At 35.2% G+C, this 21,030-nt stretch overlaps 1 protein-coding gene across 4 annotated transcripts in view; it reads left to right on the top strand.

Moving 5' to 3' along the window:
• The window catches only part of RELCH (RAB11 binding and LisH domain, coiled-coil and HEAT repeat containing), a 76,535-nt gene that overhangs the window by 16,673 nt on the left and 38,832 nt on the right, over positions 1-21,030 (top strand). For 3 of the 4 annotated variants that reach the window (XM_071453481.1, XM_071453490.1, XM_071453464.1), the window contains exons 2-10: positions 101-190; positions 7,963-8,034; positions 8,144-8,199; positions 8,313-8,426; positions 10,200-10,403; positions 10,493-10,584; positions 11,568-11,873; positions 16,237-16,312; positions 16,687-16,782. In XM_071453481.1, coding sequence (XP_071309582.1) covers positions 101-190; positions 7,963-8,034; positions 8,144-8,199; positions 8,313-8,426; positions 10,200-10,403; positions 10,493-10,584; positions 11,568-11,873; positions 16,237-16,312; positions 16,687-16,782 — 1,106 coding nt within the window. The remainder of the gene's footprint in view (positions 1-100; positions 191-7,962; positions 8,035-8,143; positions 8,200-8,312; positions 8,427-10,199; positions 10,404-10,492; positions 10,585-11,567; positions 11,874-16,236; positions 16,313-16,686; positions 16,783-21,030) is intronic. The other variant, XM_071453472.1, reaches the window with a different exon arrangement.

Here is a 21,030-nt window from a genome sequence, read left to right as displayed (position 1 = left end):
AATGAGATGCTGTTTTGACTTTCTCTATGACTTTCTCTATAAAAGGCAGCTCTTCAGGATTCTTTCTGATATCTTTTATTTTTTTCTCCTACCCCTTAAGATCGTGCTGGAAGCATCAGTACTCTTGATTCTTTAGATTTTGCAAGATACTCCGATGATGGCAATAGAGAAACGGATGAAAGAGTAGCAGGTAAGTGTTCTATATGTTTTAGGAATCACAGAATGTTGATTTTTACTGTTTAACTTGTTGTTTCTAGCATAAGTATATTTAAATGAACATTTCTGAAGATGACAAGATTACACTGAGGTGGTTTAACTAGTTGCTTGATGTTGGAGACTTCTGCTGTAATTTCTGTAAGTGTTCAGGCAGGTGTACTAGTGTATGATTCCAGATGTCACCAGGGCAGAAACACACAGTATACTTGAAAATTGTGCCCAGTCTTGACAATAGAACTGTATCCTGGTATTAACTGCTGACTACTACTGTTAAGCTGAAACATTCACTAAATTACTCTACATAGTGGTCTGTTGCTACTATGTGGGTTAGAGCTTTCTGACATAAAGATCTGTTGCAAGTCATCTCTTAAACATAGCCTTCATTGAGATCAAATAAGCACCTCCAAACCCAGAGCAAACTTGGGATTTACTCAGTTCCATAAATCTTCTTCACTACGAATCTTAATTGTAGTGCTTTTCTCTCCTATTTGATTCTTTGGTTGTATAAGGTTGGGGTTTTTGCCTTTTGTTCTGAGTCTTTGGCACTTCTAATTTCAGGATCTATTACATCACCAAGGGCAGGACCTTCTCTTAGGTTAGAAATTATTTTACTAACCACTTTTGCATGTGAGCCATGTTTCTCTGTCCAGTTTTTTTTCCAAATTCATATATTAAGTTATTCACAGCTTCCACAGAGAAATCCATAAAAGCTCTCTAGAAATGGCTACAGAGCTCTCTTTACTTCTCCTCAGTTAGTAGTATTCAATATCCTGAGCTCATGGAAGCTGTCCATGCTGTGACTTCAGCTCACATGGTTAAGCTTTATGAAACCTGAGGTGATGCAGGCTGCCATGTCTCTCTTCCACCCTATTGTCTCTACTCTGAAACACCAAGCAACGAAAAGGCTGACAAAACACAGTTCTGTAAAGGATCTTCATTCTGAAATTTCATCTCTGGGTCAGACTGAAATGGTGGGAAAATCTCATTTTTCTTACCCAGCCAGTGTTGCTGAGTTAAAGGACTGGATTAAATTCACAAGCTCAAAGCAAATCCAGGTATTTTGGTGTTCTGGTCTAGTACTATAGGAACTTAGTGTTCTTCAATTTGTATGGAAACTTCTGGATTCTTATTACTATTTAGCTACTCTCTTTTTCAATATACATAGTTCTTTTTAAGGAGGCAATAGTTGTAAATAGAAAACTAATCTTCTTAAAAAATGGTGTTTAAGGAGCCCAAGCCTTGTGAATTGTGTCCTGTAATGCAAGGAAGAAACAAGCAAAAATCCCAGTATTTTATTTATTTTTGTTTTTGTAAGAGATTTTTCTTGATTCTAGTCAGTATTTCTTATCAATAGTGTTACTGAGAGAGCTGGTTTGATTCTTGCTTGGAGCTGTCCTTAGAACTGGATTAGAGATGCTTATAGAAAATATAGACCAGTCAGAATTGACATCCAATAGAACCAGAAATCTTCTGACAAAACATTAGTGACAAAATATTGGTTACTTCCAGTATGAAATTAATATAGCCTAAAATTAAGTGTTAAGTTTAAGTAAATAGTAACATTGATCAATATTTTTGATAATTGCTATATAGTGATTGACTGCTGTCATATGTAATTGATGAGGAAATTGTATGTCAGGATATTTACAGTTCTGTGTTCCTTTAGAGATGTTTTTCAAAGAGTTCTTAAAAAGTAACATAAGAACTTGAATGAAGTAAGATTGAATATTATTTCTGGATGTTTTTAAAGACTGGAAGTTTTCAAAAATATTTTGTTTGTACTTAAAATTCTGGTTCAGTCATAATTGCTAAAAATATTTTGCCTCAATCATGTTTAAAGCTATCTTCCCAAGCAATTTCAAAAACTGATAAGTATTTATTTGGTACATTAAGAAATTATGTCAACAGGTTTCAAAAATTTTGCAAATCCAGTTCCTTCTTTAAACAAACTCTGGCTTATAACTTCTGCTTTTGAAGTTGTTCTTAGCTGCAAATGCACTTTGAAACCTAACTGGAAGTCCATCTTGCTTATTTCTTCTAAAATTGTTTCTTTTCTGTTAAGAGCTTTGATGCTTAGGAGATTAAAATTGTAATCTATTGTGAAAGCTTGGGGCCATGAGCTAATAGTCATCTTTTTCTTCTGATAGTTCTGAAGATGAGGTTTGAATCGTTTCTCTTGGTAAATGCCTTTCTCATGCTATCTGTGTTTTTTACTGTTTGGACAGAACACATGATTTCCATATCAGTTCTCTATCATATCAAAGGCAAGATAGGACATAAATGTACATAAGTCACTAAATGAAACTGCTGAACTGGTTCTGAGTCAGAAGGACTTGAAAACCGAGTTATAACATACCCACTTTACAAATACTTTTGTATCTTGACTATGTTAGAAAGCCCCAAATCAAAAAATGTATGCATATATCATTATCCAAAGCCACCATATTCCATTTGCCCATTATGAATAGTGGAAGATTTAGCTGCCTTTTTTTTTTTGGTTTTGTTTTGTTTTAACAGTTCAAAAATTCCTGGAAATAACTGTATCAACTCTTGCTTGAAATTGATTTCAGTACTTAAAAGCTATTAGCCCACTTCATTCCCTCTGGAATTAGAATTAAAATTTGGCCTAGAAGCAAGCATGTTTTGAAGAGTTGCTGAAAAGAGCTTTTCACTTGGCGAATCTGCTGGAAGGAATCTGAGTCCCTTCTATAATATTATCACCTGCTTGACTGAAAAGATGCAAGTCATAGAAGCCAGTCAGGATGTGGAAAAGTATGACAAAACTAACTGCAATTTAGAAAACATAAATTTTCTTCTTTATCTACCTGATCTTAATGAAAATGAGAGTTATGTAACAATTTGGATAATACATTTGTAATCCACTAAGAGATGAAACAAACCAAAATGCATCCTTACAGCTTGCAGTTTACTAGATGGAAGCAACTTGTTCTCTAAGACTGGTAGCTTTTGAATCCAAAGTCATGTATTAAGTGCCTGAAATACTTGCTCCTAGGATAGACCTCAGTACTGAAGGATTTGATAGGGGTAGTAGACCTCCTCCAAATACTCATAATTTCCAGAAAGCAGCTAGAGAATGGAAAACCTGCTCCTTTCCTGTGTTATAAGGGTACACATAACTTGAATACCCATAGGATTTGTTTAAAATAGGTTGCCTCACATTCAGTCTAAGGAACTGAATCTTCTGCCACATCTTAAATTTGCCATGGTCTAAACCCCCTACTTTGCATAATTCAAAATGTTTATTATTGCTAACCTACCTTTGACATCAACTCAAAAGATGAGAATCTAATAATTTTTGAGAATTTAATAATTTTAAAAGCACATGCTGTGCTTTCAAAGATGATAAAATTAATTCTTATAATCAAACTCCATTTCAATCATATGTATTCTCAGATTTCCCTGTATTTGCATTTATTTCTAGCTAGTCTGTGTGTCTCTGATTAGAAGAATAAGATTTGAAAGGAGGGGAGCAGTTCAAAAAACATTTCTTCTTGAGAATTTAATATATCTGGACTCAGGTTCACAGTTTCTGCTTTTTACAGAGCCTTTTTTTGTGGTTTTTTAGTAGGCACTATTAAATTGTGCACACCAAAATCAGAGGGAAATCTTTTAAAAAATCAAACAAAAAAACAGAGCGCAAAAGGCATCTGTAGTACAACAATCACTTGTTAACATGGTGTGTGTGCTTTGTTCATCCTGAGAGCAGATCTGGTTTTGTCTTCCCATTGCCTGTCTTAAGCCTGTGAAGGAGTTGTAAGCCTCTTAAATTTCCTTCCAGGTTGAAGGTTGTTCTTACAGAAGGTCTCCAGGGGCTGAAGCTGAAGATAAGTCTGCTGTAGTTCAGGTCTTCTCTGTAGGTGGTCCTGTCTCATTAACTTCAAAGCATTAATGAGGCTACTGAGTCAAGTGTTGGCCTCCCACTATTAGAGTGACAAGTTCTCTGTTACTTGCTCATGAATCTTCCTCCTGGTCTTTATTTTTGTACTGTGGTAGTAATATCTTGTGCTGAAGTATAGCTTTCTGTTTTGGGGCTATTTGTGTTTTGTGCTGAAGTGTTTCACATTTCAAGGCTGTCTTTTTGCTTCCATCATCAACAACAGAGCTTGTAAGAGTACGAAAGTGCGGAAAGCTGGGTAAGCAAAGGGGCCCTTGATACTTCAGAGGAAAACTATTTTTAAAAGAAAATGTCCAGATGCCATATAGTGGCTTCACAACACAAAGCTAGCCTTCTACCATTATCTGAAGTACTGGGTACTTCACAGTGAAATATGCAAAAATCTGACAAGGTGTTCTAAATGTAGATGATAAAATTCTAGTGTAACTGGAAATAGTACTGCTTACACAACACAAATGATGGATGATTTTAGAAGTACTGTTTATTTCCTCAACTTTTTGGCCTTGGTTCAACAAGACTGCTGTTCATGTAGATCTCAGCTAGTCCAATCTCAATTGCAGGTGGTTCTTGGTATGATCCAATAACTTATGAAGTCATTAACAAATATGAGTCAATAGAATAAGACCCTTGAGAAAGCTTAATTTTGAGATTTCAAACCTCAGCAGACAAGCTACTCACTCCTGATATGCACTTCTCTTTTAAGGTGTATTAGATTAGCTGCATGAAAACTGAAACATTTAAAAATTGCTGATCTGAAAACCTTGGTCCAATGCATCATGGCTTGCTTGAAAGATTCACCCATTTTAAGTCAGGCTTTGTAATGTTTTTCAGGATAGTAGCTGTAGTGATTAGAAACTTTTAATAACAAAAAAGCCATTTAAAAGCCATCACTTTTTATTAAAAGAGTCATTGAACTTTAGATAATTTTCTTCCCTAAGGCAAACTAAATTGTTCAGAAATGCCCTTTCCTGTCGGAAGATTACCCAACCTTAAGGCTCTAAATTTCTATTCTTTGCTTTCCTGGTGCAAAGGAATATCTGATTCTTTCCTTTCTTAGGCTGTCTGCAGCAAAACTTTTGTGCATTATTCTTAAGGAGTGTCAGCCCCTTCACCAGGTGCTGGGAGTTGTATGTGTTATTAGCCTAGTCAAGCATGAAGCTGAACTTCAGCTTGGCTTTGTCAATGCTTCTGAAGGCATAACTTCAGCTTTGTAACAGGAGAGGGGGAGAGGCATCAGGTCGTTTGTATTAAAAGTCAATAGTTCATAATGGTTACAAATAAAGGGGTTAAAAGGTTGCCTTTTATGTAAGAGAATGCTATAGAATCAACAAATGGGAATTACTAATGTTGATTTCATTGGTAGATATGTTGAATTAAAAATCATTATATGTTTTGGCAGAAGATCACATTTCAGTATAACTTAAAGAGCTTTTAATCACAGTTTAACATTTGACTGAAGTTAATGTTATAGCTGTTTTCATGTATAATTGTATAAACACCTATAAACTTCTTCAAATAAAAGCTATATTTGTGACTGACTTGAAAGCATCAAGGTTTGTATGATGGCAATTATCATGGTGCCATTAGTAAGATTAGATGAGGTACAACTGTAACAATGCTGTGTTGCGGTGGGATTATGTGACTGTTTTGACATGCTACCAAGTGACAGCTTCTCAAATATACTACATCTAGAATCTTCTACTATAACAGAAACATGCAGCAGAGTAATCTATTTTTAAGGTTGAATGGGTAAAGTCCTAAAGATTTCTAAGAATTGTCAGCATCGTCACAGTTCACTAAAATTCAATTCTTGCCGTCTGACATGGGTTTGTCTGACATGAGTTTTTTGGCTTTCTATGCCTTCAGACATGTCTTATTCCTATTTTCCTTAATTGGATTCCTGAGTTTTTATAGTTTGCATTGTTTTTCTAACTTTTTTTATTATTTATATCATTCTAGTTCAGGGCACTCCTGATCTGCAACTGTTCTGGTCTTCGAAAATATTTTACAAGATTAAAATGTTAACACATAGTTATTTCCATAAGAAAAATTTCTTGATTTGAGTTCTTTAAAATTTTCAAAAAGTAACAAATTAGTATCTTACAACTGTGAATAAGTATCTCAAATGCAAGGAAGTAAATTAGCTAAAATTAGGTACTTACTTTATCATGAGAGCGTTTTCTGACTTTGTTGCACAGAAGTATTTGCAGATCAGCATTGCTGAATACTAGAGAGATCTTACATATTTTATTCATTGTATCCTCAGTTGCGCTTTTATATTGCTGCAGTAAAATTCTGTGCATCAAACAAGTTACTTTCATGTAGCAAATGTTGTGTATTGTAGTAACTCCTTCAGTTTTTATGCAGAACTGCAAACTGAGTGAATCTTTTTTCCATGAGTGCCAATTACCAAGAGTCTTAATTACAGATGCTCAAAAGAGGAACTGGTTTTATTTGCAGCCTTCAGTAACATTTTTTACCAGCAAGGGCCAATGCAGAGTTTCTGCTGTGCATTGTGTTCTGTGTAAATATTTCAAAATGCCGTGTTAAATTGTTTCCAGGCAGTGATTAAAGATCTCATTGAAACTTTCTTGTTAAAAGTCACTACAAAATTTTCCCTTTTGTTTGGGAATAAAGTAGATAGTAAACTATTCTAAATAGGTCATCTAACACTTCAGCGTGGTAGGTGTTCTGTGCTTATCTCTCCTAGTTAAGAGTCCTTCCTCCTGGTAACTGTATATTTCAGTGTGATTAGATAATCTGAGAATTAGTGAAATGCATGTATTTATCTGGTCATCTCTTAAATAGGTTTCCTTAGATGTTCTACCTGTAAATGGCTATTAAAAGAACATTTGCTATATCTTTTGCAAAGGTCCAGGGGATGAGAATTTGAGGTCATGACCTCAGCATCAAAACACATGAAATCCCAGTGCACACAAATCACCACTGGCCCTTTTTGGAGGAAACATTGGAACATAAGAAACAAATACGAGTGACTAGGGAAGTGGAGAGGTGAATTAAGAGAGAGTGGAGAACTAGAATTAAGTATTTTTGAATTTAAAGCTGACTCTCAGTCTTTGAAAATCAGCGTAAACTTTCAAGAATAATGGTGCCAAGACTTTTTTCCTTTCAAGCTTTTTTATAAGTACTGCAGAAGAGCTGCATTTTTTGGGTGTTTTTGTTCTTGTATATCTCTGTTCATTTGAATTCAGTGACCTGGATTCAAAATCCTAATCAACTGTGGGACATTCCTAAAACTCCACTATTTTGAAATAGAATTTAAAATTACTTTTTTTTTTTTTTTTGCAAGATAAAGTACATTTCAAGATCTCCCATTTAAACTACTAAAATTTTGGTGTATGGTTTTATTTTCCAAATGACGTCTGGGGTGTCAATGGGACTTTACATTCACTTCATGGTTTAAGCTTTGCTACATGGAGACAGCTTCCTCTGCTGCCACAACATACTCGTTTCATTTAGATCTGTGTTCTTACTGCCTACATACTCCTCTTGCCCCCCCAAAAAAGCAAAACACTTGACAGCATCAGCTCCTAAATATTTTCCCAAAACCTTACAGCGAGTCCTTGTCAGACAGCTTGAAATTTTGACTTAGCTAAGCTAAAGCCAGTGAAACTATGGAAAATGTTCACCAGTTTGCTTTCAGACCAACTCTGCTGCATGTGTTCATAAGTTCCATAAAGATTGCATGCTTTATGTTTAATACAAACGGTATCTTTTTTTTCACACCCATCCTTGCTTTTTATATTTTATTTTTGTTTCCCTTGCCTTGGTTGGATGCCTGTGTGTGTTTAATCCAAATCCCTGTCCAGTCCTGGAGTTTGAACTACGGAAAGCCAAGGAGACCATACAGGCCCTTCGAGCCAACCTGACTCAGGCTGCAGGTGGTGTACATAAACCTTTTCTTAAGTCTCTACTTTAAACAATGTAGAAGTAGCTGAGCTCATCCTCTCTGAGAGAGTAAAATTTAGTTACTTCTTTTTTCCTCCCCAGAAAATGAAGTTCCTTTGCAGGAACGAAAAAATTATAAATCAAGTCCTGAAATTCAGGTAGGTGGCTGGTGATAAATGAACTTTGCATGGATTTTAGTGTGAATATAACAACTTCCATAGTTGGAAGAAAGATAAACCAAAGATCTAGTGTGTTTTCTTTTTTTTTCCAGGAGCCAATCAGACCTCTTGAGAAAAGAGCTCTAAACTTCCTAGTTAATGAATTTTTATTGAAGAATAGTTACAAGCTTACATCAATAACATTTTCAGATGAAAATCATGATCAGGTAAAATTTCCTTGTGGGTTTGAGGTTTTTTACACGCCTGCTTTCCATATTCTGATCTTGTCATAAACTCAAGTGAACTTAAGTGATTTTTCCTGTGCATGCAGTTTGCTTCATATATGTGAGTTCTCTAAAAGTTAAATATGTTAGTTAGCATTTTCATATATAAACCATGGTTTGAAAACACAGCAGTTTGAGCAGTAGTTTCCCAATATTTGTAGGAAGGAGACAGAGCGCTTGCATTCTTTAAAGGAAGCTAAAGAAGAAGTGAAATAGTGTGAGTTAGGTGTTTTCCTTGTATTCTGGTGTGACACACATTCACTTGAAGTCAAGGATCTGGATCTCAAATGTAATCTTTTCCTTAGGTCCTACTCAGTTGACTTTTACAGGGATATACAATTTACTCATTGGTTGTCTTCTGGGGATGTGTGTGTGTGTGTGAGAGTACTTAATCACCTGTGGCATTGAGTACAGTATTGAATAAGCTCTTGGTATAAAGGTGTTATCCTGGCTCTTTCCCAACATAGCTATGCTTTGATGCATTTTTCTTAAAATGATCAGTTTTATATCTCTGTTGGCTTACATTTGATGGCAAGAATGTTTGGAAGGTTCTGATTACATTCTGACTGTTTCTGGGTAGACAAAGCACCCAGTAACATCAACACCCAATATGTATTGATCACAAAATGGGGATATTACCAGAAGAATTAAATATGGAATTTCATCCAGTTTTACGTGAAACTGGTCCTCCTAAACTTTTCCTACATTTCATATCCTAATCTGTGGAGCAAATAGGTTGTTCAATAGAATTTCTGAATCTTCCACCTCTATTGAATATTTGCACATCCAAATACTTGTGAGAAAACAGACCCCCAAAAAGAGAAGATGAATAGTCTATCCTATTTGTGCTCTCAACTGAGAAGTTTTTGTTTTGTGAGACAATTAGCAAAAAAGAGCAAAATTATTAATTCTAAAAAGTAAATATAAACATACTGAAATTATTGTATAGTAGACACTTTTTTTTTCTATGTTATTCATATAATTATCTGAGAAAATAATATTTCTTCAAAGAAATGTATGTGACCAGACTATGGAAAAAATAATAGTGAAGACTGGGAACAATAGGAAAAAAGTTTAAACCAATACTTAAATTTAAAGTCGTTAAAGAGACCATCACAACTCCTGTGTAACAGTGCACAAACTTACTTCTATATACAGACATGAAATATTCTCGTGTTAATAAGATGATAAGATGTAAATGAGAAAAGAAAGAACCTGTTTGAGACAGGAGGCCCTTGTGTTGTCTGCACCTCACTATCAGTCTTCTACAGAGCTGTTTAAGCTATATTAGACATCAGGAGGAAATTCTTCATGGAGATGTTAAAGGTTGGAATGGACTGCCCAGAGAGGTGGTAGAGTCACTGTCCCTGGAGGTGTTCAAGAAATTACTGGATGTTGCACTTAGTGCTCTGGTCTTGTTCGCATGGTGATGATCAGTCAAAGGTCTTAGCAAAAGAGAAAGTGACCTATGTGGTTGGAAAGGTACTCTCTCTAGTATGTTACCTAGAGCTGCCTTTATGGTCAGACTGCTTTGGTTCACAAAGTGAATCCTTCCTCTACTATTGTTTCTTGCTGAGTTATTCTTCTATCTGATTTACTACAATGCAGTCTTGATGTGATTATTTTGCGATTGCATCACCTGTGGTCAAATGAGGAGGAGAAAAGAAAATAAAAGGAAGTATATTGTATGCTTTAGTTTCTTCTATTCTTTTGAAGGATTTTGAACTTTGGGATGATGTAGGATTGAATATTCCAAAACCTCCTGACCTGTTACAACTGTACCGTGACTTTGGAAACCATCATGTTGCTGCAAGAGATGTGGTGGACGCATCAGTTGGTGTAGAAGATGATGAGTTAGAGGCTGACACTCCTATACTCGGGACCGTCCCTGTGTTTGAAACAGCACCACAGTCAATAGAAGTAAGACTGTACAGGAGAAATGTTGCAGCTGTTTGATGTACTGCTTAACTTTATTGTACTAAACTCTTCTGTTTCTGTCTTGTGTTTAGCAATGTTTAATAGTGCAAAAATTAGAAGATCAAATTAGTGTGTTAAACAGTGAGAAATGGTCTTTGATGGAACAAATCCAAAGACTTGAAAGGTATGTTCTTATCAACCTACTTGACTCTTGATAAATGTTAGATAACTTTTCAATGTCTTTCTAACACATATATGGAACCATGACTTAGATATAGGAAATTACTGGGGATTCTTCAGGGCAGGGCGGTCTTTCCTTTTCAATACGTATTATTTGATTTAGAAAAAGGAAGAGACTTCAAACTGACTATTTCCCTGTATTACATATACAATTTAATTTTGTAACCAATTTTGTTCTTTCAGTGTGACTTCTTTATTCCTTTAAAAACCATCACTTCTGATCTGTTTTACATAGGTTTTTTTTCAATTAGCTTTATGTCACTCCTTAGTGTGACAGCTTGCAAGCACTGTCAGAAAGATGCTTGTTTTTACATCTGACATCAACACAGTATTTCTTTCTGAAGAGCAAGACTAGTAGACATGACAGTATCTTTAAACACAGCAAAAAAAAAAAGATACTTAAAAGTTTTGAGCAACCATATCATTCTGTAAGCCATAAGATATCATTCCTCTTGAGGTGTACTGATGCAGCTTGTGGGAAAGTGCTTAAATTTTAAGTGTCTTTATTGACTTGCATAGTTACCATTTCAAAGCCAGATAGGATAGTACATATTAATTCACCACTCTAGTATTTTATGTTTTGCATCCTAGGTAGTGTTCTGTCTTGTAACAATTTGTGTCTCAGTGCTCAGATTTCAGCCAGAAGGAGATAAACCTGTTGCTACTCACTTGTTTCATTGATTCACTCACTCAGTGTGCAACATTTTTGCTGTTACTAATTATTTACTAAAGTGCTCAATGAAGCTAGTGCTTATTTGAACAGTTTGTGTGATCAAAGTTATTTGTTATAGGAATTCTTAAACATACATGAATTGAAGAATGTGTTGAGCTCTTCAGCATGTTGTCTTTATTTCTGTGCTGCAGTGGTGTGATTTGAACAGCATTTGCATGAAAGCTACAAAAATATTTCATATTTTGCTTTTTCAGTGAAATAGATCTTCTCAAGAATGAAAACTTTTCTGTGTCAACTGTTTATGGTGTAGCTCCCCATCCTTCTTTAAAACAAGTGCCTCTCACAGTCTCAGAGGACAATGGACGGTACTTGGATATCAAGAGCTCTGAGAATGACAGTAAACATGGAAACACTAAGGAAACAAGCCTTGCTTTATCAGCTGAAGTGGATTCAAGGACTTCTAAAGATATGCTAAATTCTGTGCCCTCTAAAGAGACAGAAAAACTGTCCTCATGTCCTCCATCATCTAAAGCTGCAGTCCACTTTGATAAACCTAATAGGTTAGTGATAAGTTGTAAACTGCATGATACTATTAAAAATTCTTGTAAAGTAAGTAGATATTTTTCTAACAGTGAAATTCTGCCAAATGAATAGATCATTTATGTTTTGAAGGCAAATAAAAGACCTAACATACCTCTAGGGTACAGTGCTGATATTTTTATATTGTTCCTAATCTCTTCAGGAAGGAGTACATATGACAAACCTACAGTTTTAGTATTAAGTTGCAGAAATTCTTTTCACTTTCTGCTTGTTTTTAAACCCAGCCCTATTTGTTGGAACAAAAAAATAGTTAAAATCAGAATAGTGAATGGGAAGACAAGAGAGTTCTGTTCTCTTTTAATTTAATAATTCTCTTCTGCTTGAAGAGTTGGGAATTTTTTTTGCTTTTTCTCTGTAGATGTGTATAACTCTCCTAGAGAGCAGAATTATTTTTCATTTACTTATTTTGTAATTATCAGAAAGGTATCTAATGGCATACTGCTTTTTTGAGTTTTGATTTTGGGGCAAGCCTTCACTGGGTAGCCCGGATTCTTTTAACCAAGTTAGGGAATTCATGTTGTGTTATTACTTGGAGACTGAGTTTGTGCTTATAAGTGTTCTTGAAAAAGCCCTTTCGACCTGTACAAGTATTTTTATAGTGAAAAGGAGAAGTGATTTGTTCATTAAGTGATAGATAAACCACTGTAGTCATCAGGAGTAACACGGAGGACAAACATAATGAGGGTATGTACAACTTGTAATTGTTACCACTGCAGACAAAGATAAGCAAGTAGCTCACCTTATGATCTTACTGTTGCTGTTTGTAGGGAAGCAGGCGGCCATCCTGCTTTGTCTTTTGTCCCTTAGCAAGCTTTTGCTGGTTTTGATACTGTAATTCGTTTCTAGAATTATCTTTCCATCTGAAAATACCAAGTAGAAATCTGTGTGACATTCTGTGCAGATGGAAAAATAAATGCAAGCTTGTAGTGGGCTGGAGAAAAGGAACACCAGAAAAAAAGAAATTGCTAATCCTGCTAGTAATTGCCTTTTCTTACAAACACTAAGATTCCTGCTTTTTCTGGATTTTCTGTACTTCTTGCACTAAGTTCAAGGGTCAGGGCTACTTTTTCAGTAATATCTTAACTTTTAGAATTGGACAGAAGAAAAGATTTCTGAATATAATTCTTTGGAGTCACATAACAAATTTATTCTCTCTTAGTTGACTATACTAGTGTTTAATAGGAAAGTAGAACAGCTTAGATTTTTCTGGAAAGTGGTCAGTGGTTTGGTTTAAGCTTTCTGGATTTTTTTCTTTTTTAAGTTTCTTTCATATCCTAGCTAAAAATCCAGATATGTGTAGTACACTGCATACTACAAATATGTGTAGTAATCAAAACTTCAAGCTGTTGCTATATACATGTCTACCTACTTTCATTTGGCTTGTTGCAAGTTTCTTCTTGCTCAGATTAATGGTGAGTGCTGGGTGGCATTAAGTGCATGAATATTAGATTGATGGTTTGGGGATAGTCAGGGTGTATATCAAAACAGGATTAAATCACTGGGTGAGGAATGAGCTGTGTATTTCCGGTGGAATTTATGATGGTAGAGACTAGACGAACAGCATTTGTTCTGCTGCTCACAGTTGTTTTAACTGCACCTAGATTTATTTGAAAAGTAGTTCAATGAAGCCGTGAATCCCCGTTGAGTTAAATTGACAAGTCCCCTCAAATGCAGTTCACTGCAGAAATAAATAATGCATGTGTAATATGTAGCTATTTTTGTACTCTGCTTTGGGCTTAATATGTCAGCAAAGGGTCAAAGGAAAGCATGTTTGATACAGTGTTTTATAGACCAGTATCTAGTGCTAAATTTTCTTCCTGGATTATGCCCTAGGTTTGTAATAATGCAGTAATTTTTCTCACTGAATAATTAGATTATTTGTTAAATGTTTTGAGATCTGCAGGAGAAGCAACACAATGGAAATGCTGGATATTTATTGATTTCAATCCACATTTATTTATAGAAGACAATTACTATCATTTATTCAGAATGTACTAAGAAGGGTTAACAGCTAAGACTATCCTAGAAGGCAAGATCATTACTACTGTATCTATAGAGTGTTTTCTTGGCATAAATCTTGCCCAGATGGGAAGAGAGAAGGGGAAGTGAGCCTGCCTTGTGTGCCTGCACTCAGAGCAGCTGTGCGTGCATGCTGGCAAATGAGGACATGACCGTCATTGGAAAAATGCCTCAGTTAACAGATGGCAGTGCAAAGCACTAGCAGTGGTTTAGATAGACTGCACCACATGTGTTTATTCAACTAATTTGAGGTGTGTGGTAATTTGCACCAAATACAAGGTGTTTTCTGTATACAGCAGTCCTGGCTTTTTGAATGAATTGACTCTTCTGTCCCAGAGTTATATAGAATAGAACAGTAGTGCCTGGGCTTTTTATTCATTGTACTTTCTTGTATTCAGATGTCTTCACTGCTGGCATCTGTTTGCCCTTGAAGAGACTTGCCGCTGACTTGTGTGCAAGAGGCCTTGGTCTTTTATGGTTTTTGTTCAGTGTAGCCATCAAGGATTTTGTTAGACTTCATTAAGGAGAAGCTTTCTGGACTCCAAGTATAACCAGCAATTGTAAGAGGATCCACGCTGCCCAGAGCTTGCTGTTATTTAACCCACAGGGTAATTCAGTGACATATTGTCATACTTACTTTTCATTCTCTGCAAAGTGGGAATGGAACTTTGCCCTTATGTAGGATTTTAATTAGGATTCCAAGTGGGAAAGGATCTGATTTTCTGTAGAATGAATGCCAGGTTGAAGGACAGACTGGGCAAAGGGCTGGCCAAGGCCTTGCCTCTGTGTTAATGTTAAGCTGCTGCTTTGCAGTGCTTGCTAATGTTCTCCCAGTGTAAAAAAAACTCTACAGTCTTGAGTAGAGTCTGTAAATCTGTCACTCAAGAATATTTTACAGCATAAGGACTAACATATTGTGAAAGAGGTCTTTTACAACTTGCTACTGTTTAAGTAGTTTAGTAACTTTTTTAAAGTGAACCTCGCACAAAACCAAGCCAAATAGGATTAAAACAAGCTTCCTTCATTAAAATTTAAAATGTACTTCAAAACTCCATACCGTTAAAAAAAAATAGGCAATAAATAAAAATTCTTATTTATCATAATTTTCTAAATAGTGAGAAGAGGAAAACTGGTATATTTATTGATGTCCTTTGAATTAGTTTAAGTAATTGTAAGTAAGAGCTTTGATTCTTAATGGGCTTTTTCAGTTGGAAAAGGGTGAATGATTATGTATTTACTGTAAGAAGTATTATGTGTCAATCTATTAGATAAAATGTATGTCCATGCACGTAATCGTTTGTGTGTTGGATTTTGTGCACTCGTGTGTATTTTTGAGGGTTCCAAGGTGTTACCAATTTCCACATAAAAAATAGGAGTTGCCTCCTCTCAGTATCATTAGAGGACTCAAACAGCAGATGATGGAAATGGGTGAGATGCTTTCTGTGCATATTTTGGAAGACAAATGTTGTGTTTCTTCTTTAAACATAGTGGATGGAGCAGTGTTAGATTAGCATCTAAGGCCTGAGATAAGGCAGAGGAAGTTGTCATTACTGGGAATAATAGGGTGCTGCTGCTTGCCTGTTTGATGTAGTGGTCAGTAATTGTTTTCTGAGAACATTTCTGCCAAATTACCTTCTTCGGACATGGCTGTTTTGAAGCTTTTATCAGGGTTTGATATGGATGCTTAAGGCTTTGAGTAGCTTGGCTGCATTGGCTGGTGCTGGATGTGGCCATGAGGCAGTGCCTGTGCAGATGCACCCTGTACAAGGGCTTAGACACCAGTTTAAGATTGATTTTGAGGTTCTGGCAGCTTTTGAATCCGAAGTTAGATCCCAAAGTGGCAGTTGAGCAAACTCTATTTAACTCTGAAGCTCCTAACTTGACTGACTACTCAAATGCTTTTATGCAATTTGCAGAATCAGAGCATTAAGCAAAAATATTGTTTCATGTGATTTCTGTGCCTGCCCCACCCCGTTTGCATAATTGTATGCTTCCTCTTGTATTGCCTAAGCTTCCTTTTCTTCATGATTTAGTCCTATTTTTGAATGTAGCAGCCGTTTGAAAGATGTTATATTTTTTGGAACTAAATCTAACTTCTTAATTAGGACACTCACGTTTTTTTCTTGCTACAAACAAAACACTCTAAAAGTCAAAGATAATTTTAAAACTTCTGTAGTATGAATCACTTAAACGTGCTTTCTGGGTGTCATATTACCTAGCTGATTAAACCAGCGTGAAAGGACTTGGTTTATCACCTTTCTGATTATGCTTTCTTCCCCCTCTCCCTTTTTGATGATATTTCAGGAAATTGTCACCAGCTTTCCATCAAGCACTACTGTCTTTCTGTCGGATGTCAGCAGACAGCCGTTTGGGATCAGAGGTATATTTCAGTTGACATAAACTAAAAGATCCTTCATTTTGCATGGCAGCAATAGTTAAACAAGCAATAATTGCTTTGAAACGAGACATGGAAAGATGAATCTATGTGCATGAAAGTTAAGAAATAAATATATGTTCTTAGATTTTATGCTAAATATGAAACCTAGTGATAGAGGTGTAATTACTGGGAACTTTGAGCCTCTACTCATGCTTTTGAAATTACTGACAAATCAAAAACTTACAGCTTAATGTATGGGAATAAATTAAATACTTTTCTGGTAAGTGGTCAGCCTGCTGCAATTTTTGTTATTCCTTTCAAATGGCATTTTTCTGTTCCTGTTCTAAAAAAAGCAAACAAGCAACTTGATTTTCTAGGTATCTCGAATTGCAGACAGTGAGAAAAGTGTCATGTTAATGCTGGGACGCTGCCTGCCTCATATTGTTCCTAATGTGCTGCTTGCAAAGCGAGAGGTGAGGAACCCTGAAATTTTACTCTTTTTCATCACACTATTTTGTTGTTAATTTTGAAGATGTTGTGTCTAATTTCATGAAAGTCTATTACTTGCAATCATGTTCTTACTTTTGTGCATGCATCTCTGCTCCTAGAAAATGGTTTTACACCTCTGTCAGGTGAGTTCAGCAAACCTGCATGGTATCCTAATATTCCTTCCTCTGCTTAAGGCACCCATTAGCCTTTAGCAAGACTGTTACTGTAGGTCCATCTGTTTGTGGTAGCACAGATGTTTCTATTAGGGAAGACTGTATCAATGTGCTTTGTAAAAACAGGGGCTATGAGTTCAAACGTTTCATTTATTTTGTCTATCAATTTAAATAAGCAATAATATTCAGGTTCTTTTGCAGCACTACATACTTCAACAAAAATAATTTTCAACAAACAAATTATTTTAATGTCTTTTCTTGGAAGCTCCATGTATCAGCCAAGTAAAGGTTCATCAAAAATATCCCTTTGTAAGGAAATGAGCAATCTTGCTTATATGTTTTCCTAAACTTTAAAATGAGAATGACTAAAAATTATGAACATATAATGTGTATTTTGAATGTAACTGAAGGTGATGGTTTGCATAATCATTCATGCTATATAGCATACAAAAGGAAGGAAAAAAATGTGACTGGCTTTGTTTTGCTTTGTGTAAATATTGCACATTACCATATATGTAAAAAAAAAACCCATAAACTGAAGACATATAAAACAAAAATTCAGTGTCCTTATGGTTGACACTGAAATAAAGGGCTTGAAGTAGCATATCTTGTTGAGCAAGTTTTAGTCCTTGTTGACAGGACCTACAGTATGGTAGACTTAGTCATGTGTTTTGTGTAAATTAATTTTAAGGCTTTGAAAATTCCTCAAGAAATTCGTACTGATCCTGTAATCTAAAATTTTTATACCATACAAGTAATTATCAGCAGCTGACATGGTGAACTTGAGATATGTGCTATGGTTTGAAAAGTCATATAAGGCTTTATTTTTGAGGGAGTGGGGTGTTAACTGGGTACTCTGGAAATTCTTCTGTCTTTCACAATAATTCTGTGAATGTTCCTGGATCAGTGCTTAATTTCTGATTTCTTCTTTATTCCTTTCCTTCCTTCTGCTTGGCAGGATGTGGTATTTTGGCTCCTTTTCACAGCTTTTTGCTTAATCTGTGTAATGTATTGAATATTTTTGTAACCTTTTCTTCTGTTTCCTACTTGGTTCCTTCCTAGGTTGTTTTACAGTGAAAGTTATATTTGATTACATGTATTTTTGCCCTAAATTATCTGCTTCAGTTTAATTGAAAAAGCCACAGATCACAATTGAGTAATTTCATTACATGGGATGTTTAATATTTCAGTAATTGAAATTTCTTTTAAAAATATCTTCTTTTAGTTCCCTGCCACCTTTTGCTATAACTGTTTTTAATGTTCTTTCTGATGTAGTCATGGAACTTGAAGGAAAAGTTGGGTAGACCATCTGTCAGTATTTACACTAATCAAATTATGGAAAGCTATCCTAAGAACTAGGCTGTCTTCAGCAAGGTATAACTTTGAGTCTTGTCCGTAAAGAACCTTATAATGAGACTTTTGCACAGAGAAGTGGTGTAAAAATATACCTCAAAATCACTAATTTGAGAAAGAGGTGTAACAGGTTCAGATCACAATGCAAAGTTCTCACCAGTCTGTTCTGAAACAAGAAGAATAGTAGTATTTAAGATCTTACACTATCAATATATTAGGATGAGAGTTAAGCATAATTTTTTGATGACTCCCTGAAATGTCTTTGTTCTTTAAGCATCTGTCATGTTGAAATTGCTTGCAAAATCTTAAGCTGAAAATTATATGCTATGCATCTTCATTTTGGAGAAACTGAGTTTGCAGAGGCTGACGGTCTCTCAGTAGTTGTTGTCCTTTAGCAGAGATTCAGAAACCATTTTTCCCATGCTTTTAAGCATATAAAGATCAGTAGCAGTCTGCCTGATCCAGTAGTAAGTGTTCTGGCAAATATTATAGTTGACATTTCTGAAATTATTTATTTTTGTGTATTGGTGCAGCTTTAATTGTTCTTCAGTGTCTGTAGTTTAGGTTCCAATGGAAGGTAACAAGAAGGAAAGACAGTATTGAGTAGGGTGGCTGAGGGAATAAGTTCAATTGTTTCTAAAAAAAGCAGTTCCAACTGTGTAAAATCAGTAATGCATCTTACAGGAAAATTGCCTCAAAGCAATTCATAATCATCAAAATTCATGTAACAACAAGTAAATTTAATTTTGTTTTCATCTCTAACGTCTAGGTTATCTTAACTCCCTGAAAACATCTATGTCAATATTTAGATTTGTGTATGAATGCAGTCACAAATAAAGGAGATGTTGCAATCCAAGTAACAGTTAAGTGGAATGACCAGTAACAAAATGCTAAAAGCCAATACTTAAAAAAAAAAAAAGGCCATTGTTTGGGGTGCAGTCTGTGATAATACTTTTTGAAGATAAGCACCTTGGGTTCATAAAAATTGATCTACATTGTAATCTGCTTTCTCAATTGTCATCACTTAAAATACATTAACAATAAAAAAATTGCAAAAGTAAAATCAGCCACCTTCTATTTGTTAACAGATGTACCATAGAAAAATTCCTTTGGGTAAAATGCAACTAGAGAGAAGCAGTCTTTTAAAATTTTTGTAATAACTAATCAGTGCAATACTCATTTTTCACACTTTTTAAGCTGTTAAAGTCAATGGGTTTTTGTCAGGAAACAAGAGTAACCTTGTTTGTACATACAACTTCCATACTCTGCAGTATATAATCCTTTAATGGAGTTTGGCCCAGAGTAAACTTTTTGCTTAAGATCTTATTAGTCTTGTTCTTAATCAGCACTTTTATTTAATTATTTACATCTTTAATCTCACCCATTATTCCAGTGTTAGTCTTTAACTTCTTTTGTGTTATGCAGACTTAGCACAATCATGATAGCAGTGGTCTACTGAATATGCACCACTAAATAGTTACACTGACAAACTGTTATTTATAGAGAGTTCAACATGTTAAGAATAGAGTTTTGTTTTTATTTGTTTGTAAAGTTGAAGCAAAGATTATATTAAATCTTCAGACTCTGAATTGATGCCATTTTCAACTCCACTAGATCTCCACTGTAGATTGACAGTAATCACATTAATGTGTGGTAACTGCATGTAAATATCACCAAGGCACTTTAATTCTCTGGCATGTCTCTTAAAACACAGTAGAGTTGAGTATCTTACTATGAATTTTCATCTCAGTCTTATGCTTTAAAAGCCATTAAATACTGGTTTTGCTAAAGCAATGCAAAAGAAGACTGTGTCAGATCTTGGCAGTATACTTAATTGTTTGCTTCCAGGGGTTGTATCTAGCAGATTTCATCATGGCTGGATATGGATAAAGGTACATAAACCTGAGTTGCAGAGCATGAAAATTGTCAGTTGTCAATATCTCCTACATGACCATTTTAATTTCCCATTATAGGGGAGAATAAAGAAATCTAAATTAACAATTACAATACTATGTTACTCTGTAAAACGTAGATTGCAGTAGATTTCTATAGGTTATGTTTCTAAAAACAGGGGTACTATTGACTACAGCCTGTTTGCTGGTCCTTTTATGTGGTCCTTTTCTTGCTGGTCCTTTTCCATGCTGGTTTTGGCTTGCAGGTCTGTTTTGTTCAGGGGATGAGGGTGTACATGAGACATAACTATATTTTAAGTCCTTTAGTTCCCTTCTGCTCAATATGAGGGCCTAGTGCAGTTTCCTTAGAGTAGAATAGCTCAGTCTCATAGAATATCCTTTTCATCTCTAGTCTGAAAGCCAATGTCTTTCAACACATGGCCTGTAAAGCTTAGATAGTTCATGGATGTGAGGAGTTGAATTTGATGTTTATGAATTGAATTGCCAGCTTTTGTTGTATCACAAACTTTTGTATGTGTGTTTTCAAATAAACAGTAAATACAGACAAAGAAGTATAAAGTTTTTTCACACCCACACCCTACCATTGATTCTTATGTAAAAACATCCCTTTGGCATCTCTGAGAGGCTTACTTTGGATCCTGGAATAATAGTCTCACCCCATGAAAGGTAATTAGAGCTGTGATTTTAATATTGGTAAGATTAGTAGTACAAAGTTTTGGGTCATGAGTTAATCCTATGATTAATTTTTTTTTTCATTTTAAATTAAAAGAATAAATTTGGAACTTTAAATACA

Source organism: Agelaius tricolor, unplaced genomic scaffold (genome assembly GCF_023055355.1).
Source record: "Agelaius tricolor isolate 1412-34295 unplaced genomic scaffold, bAgeTri1.0.p SCAF_2, whole genome shotgun sequence".
NCBI classification, from domain to species: domain Eukaryota; kingdom Metazoa; phylum Chordata; class Aves; order Passeriformes; family Icteridae; genus Agelaius; species Agelaius tricolor.
This window is presented reverse-complemented; position numbering and strand designations above follow the sequence as displayed.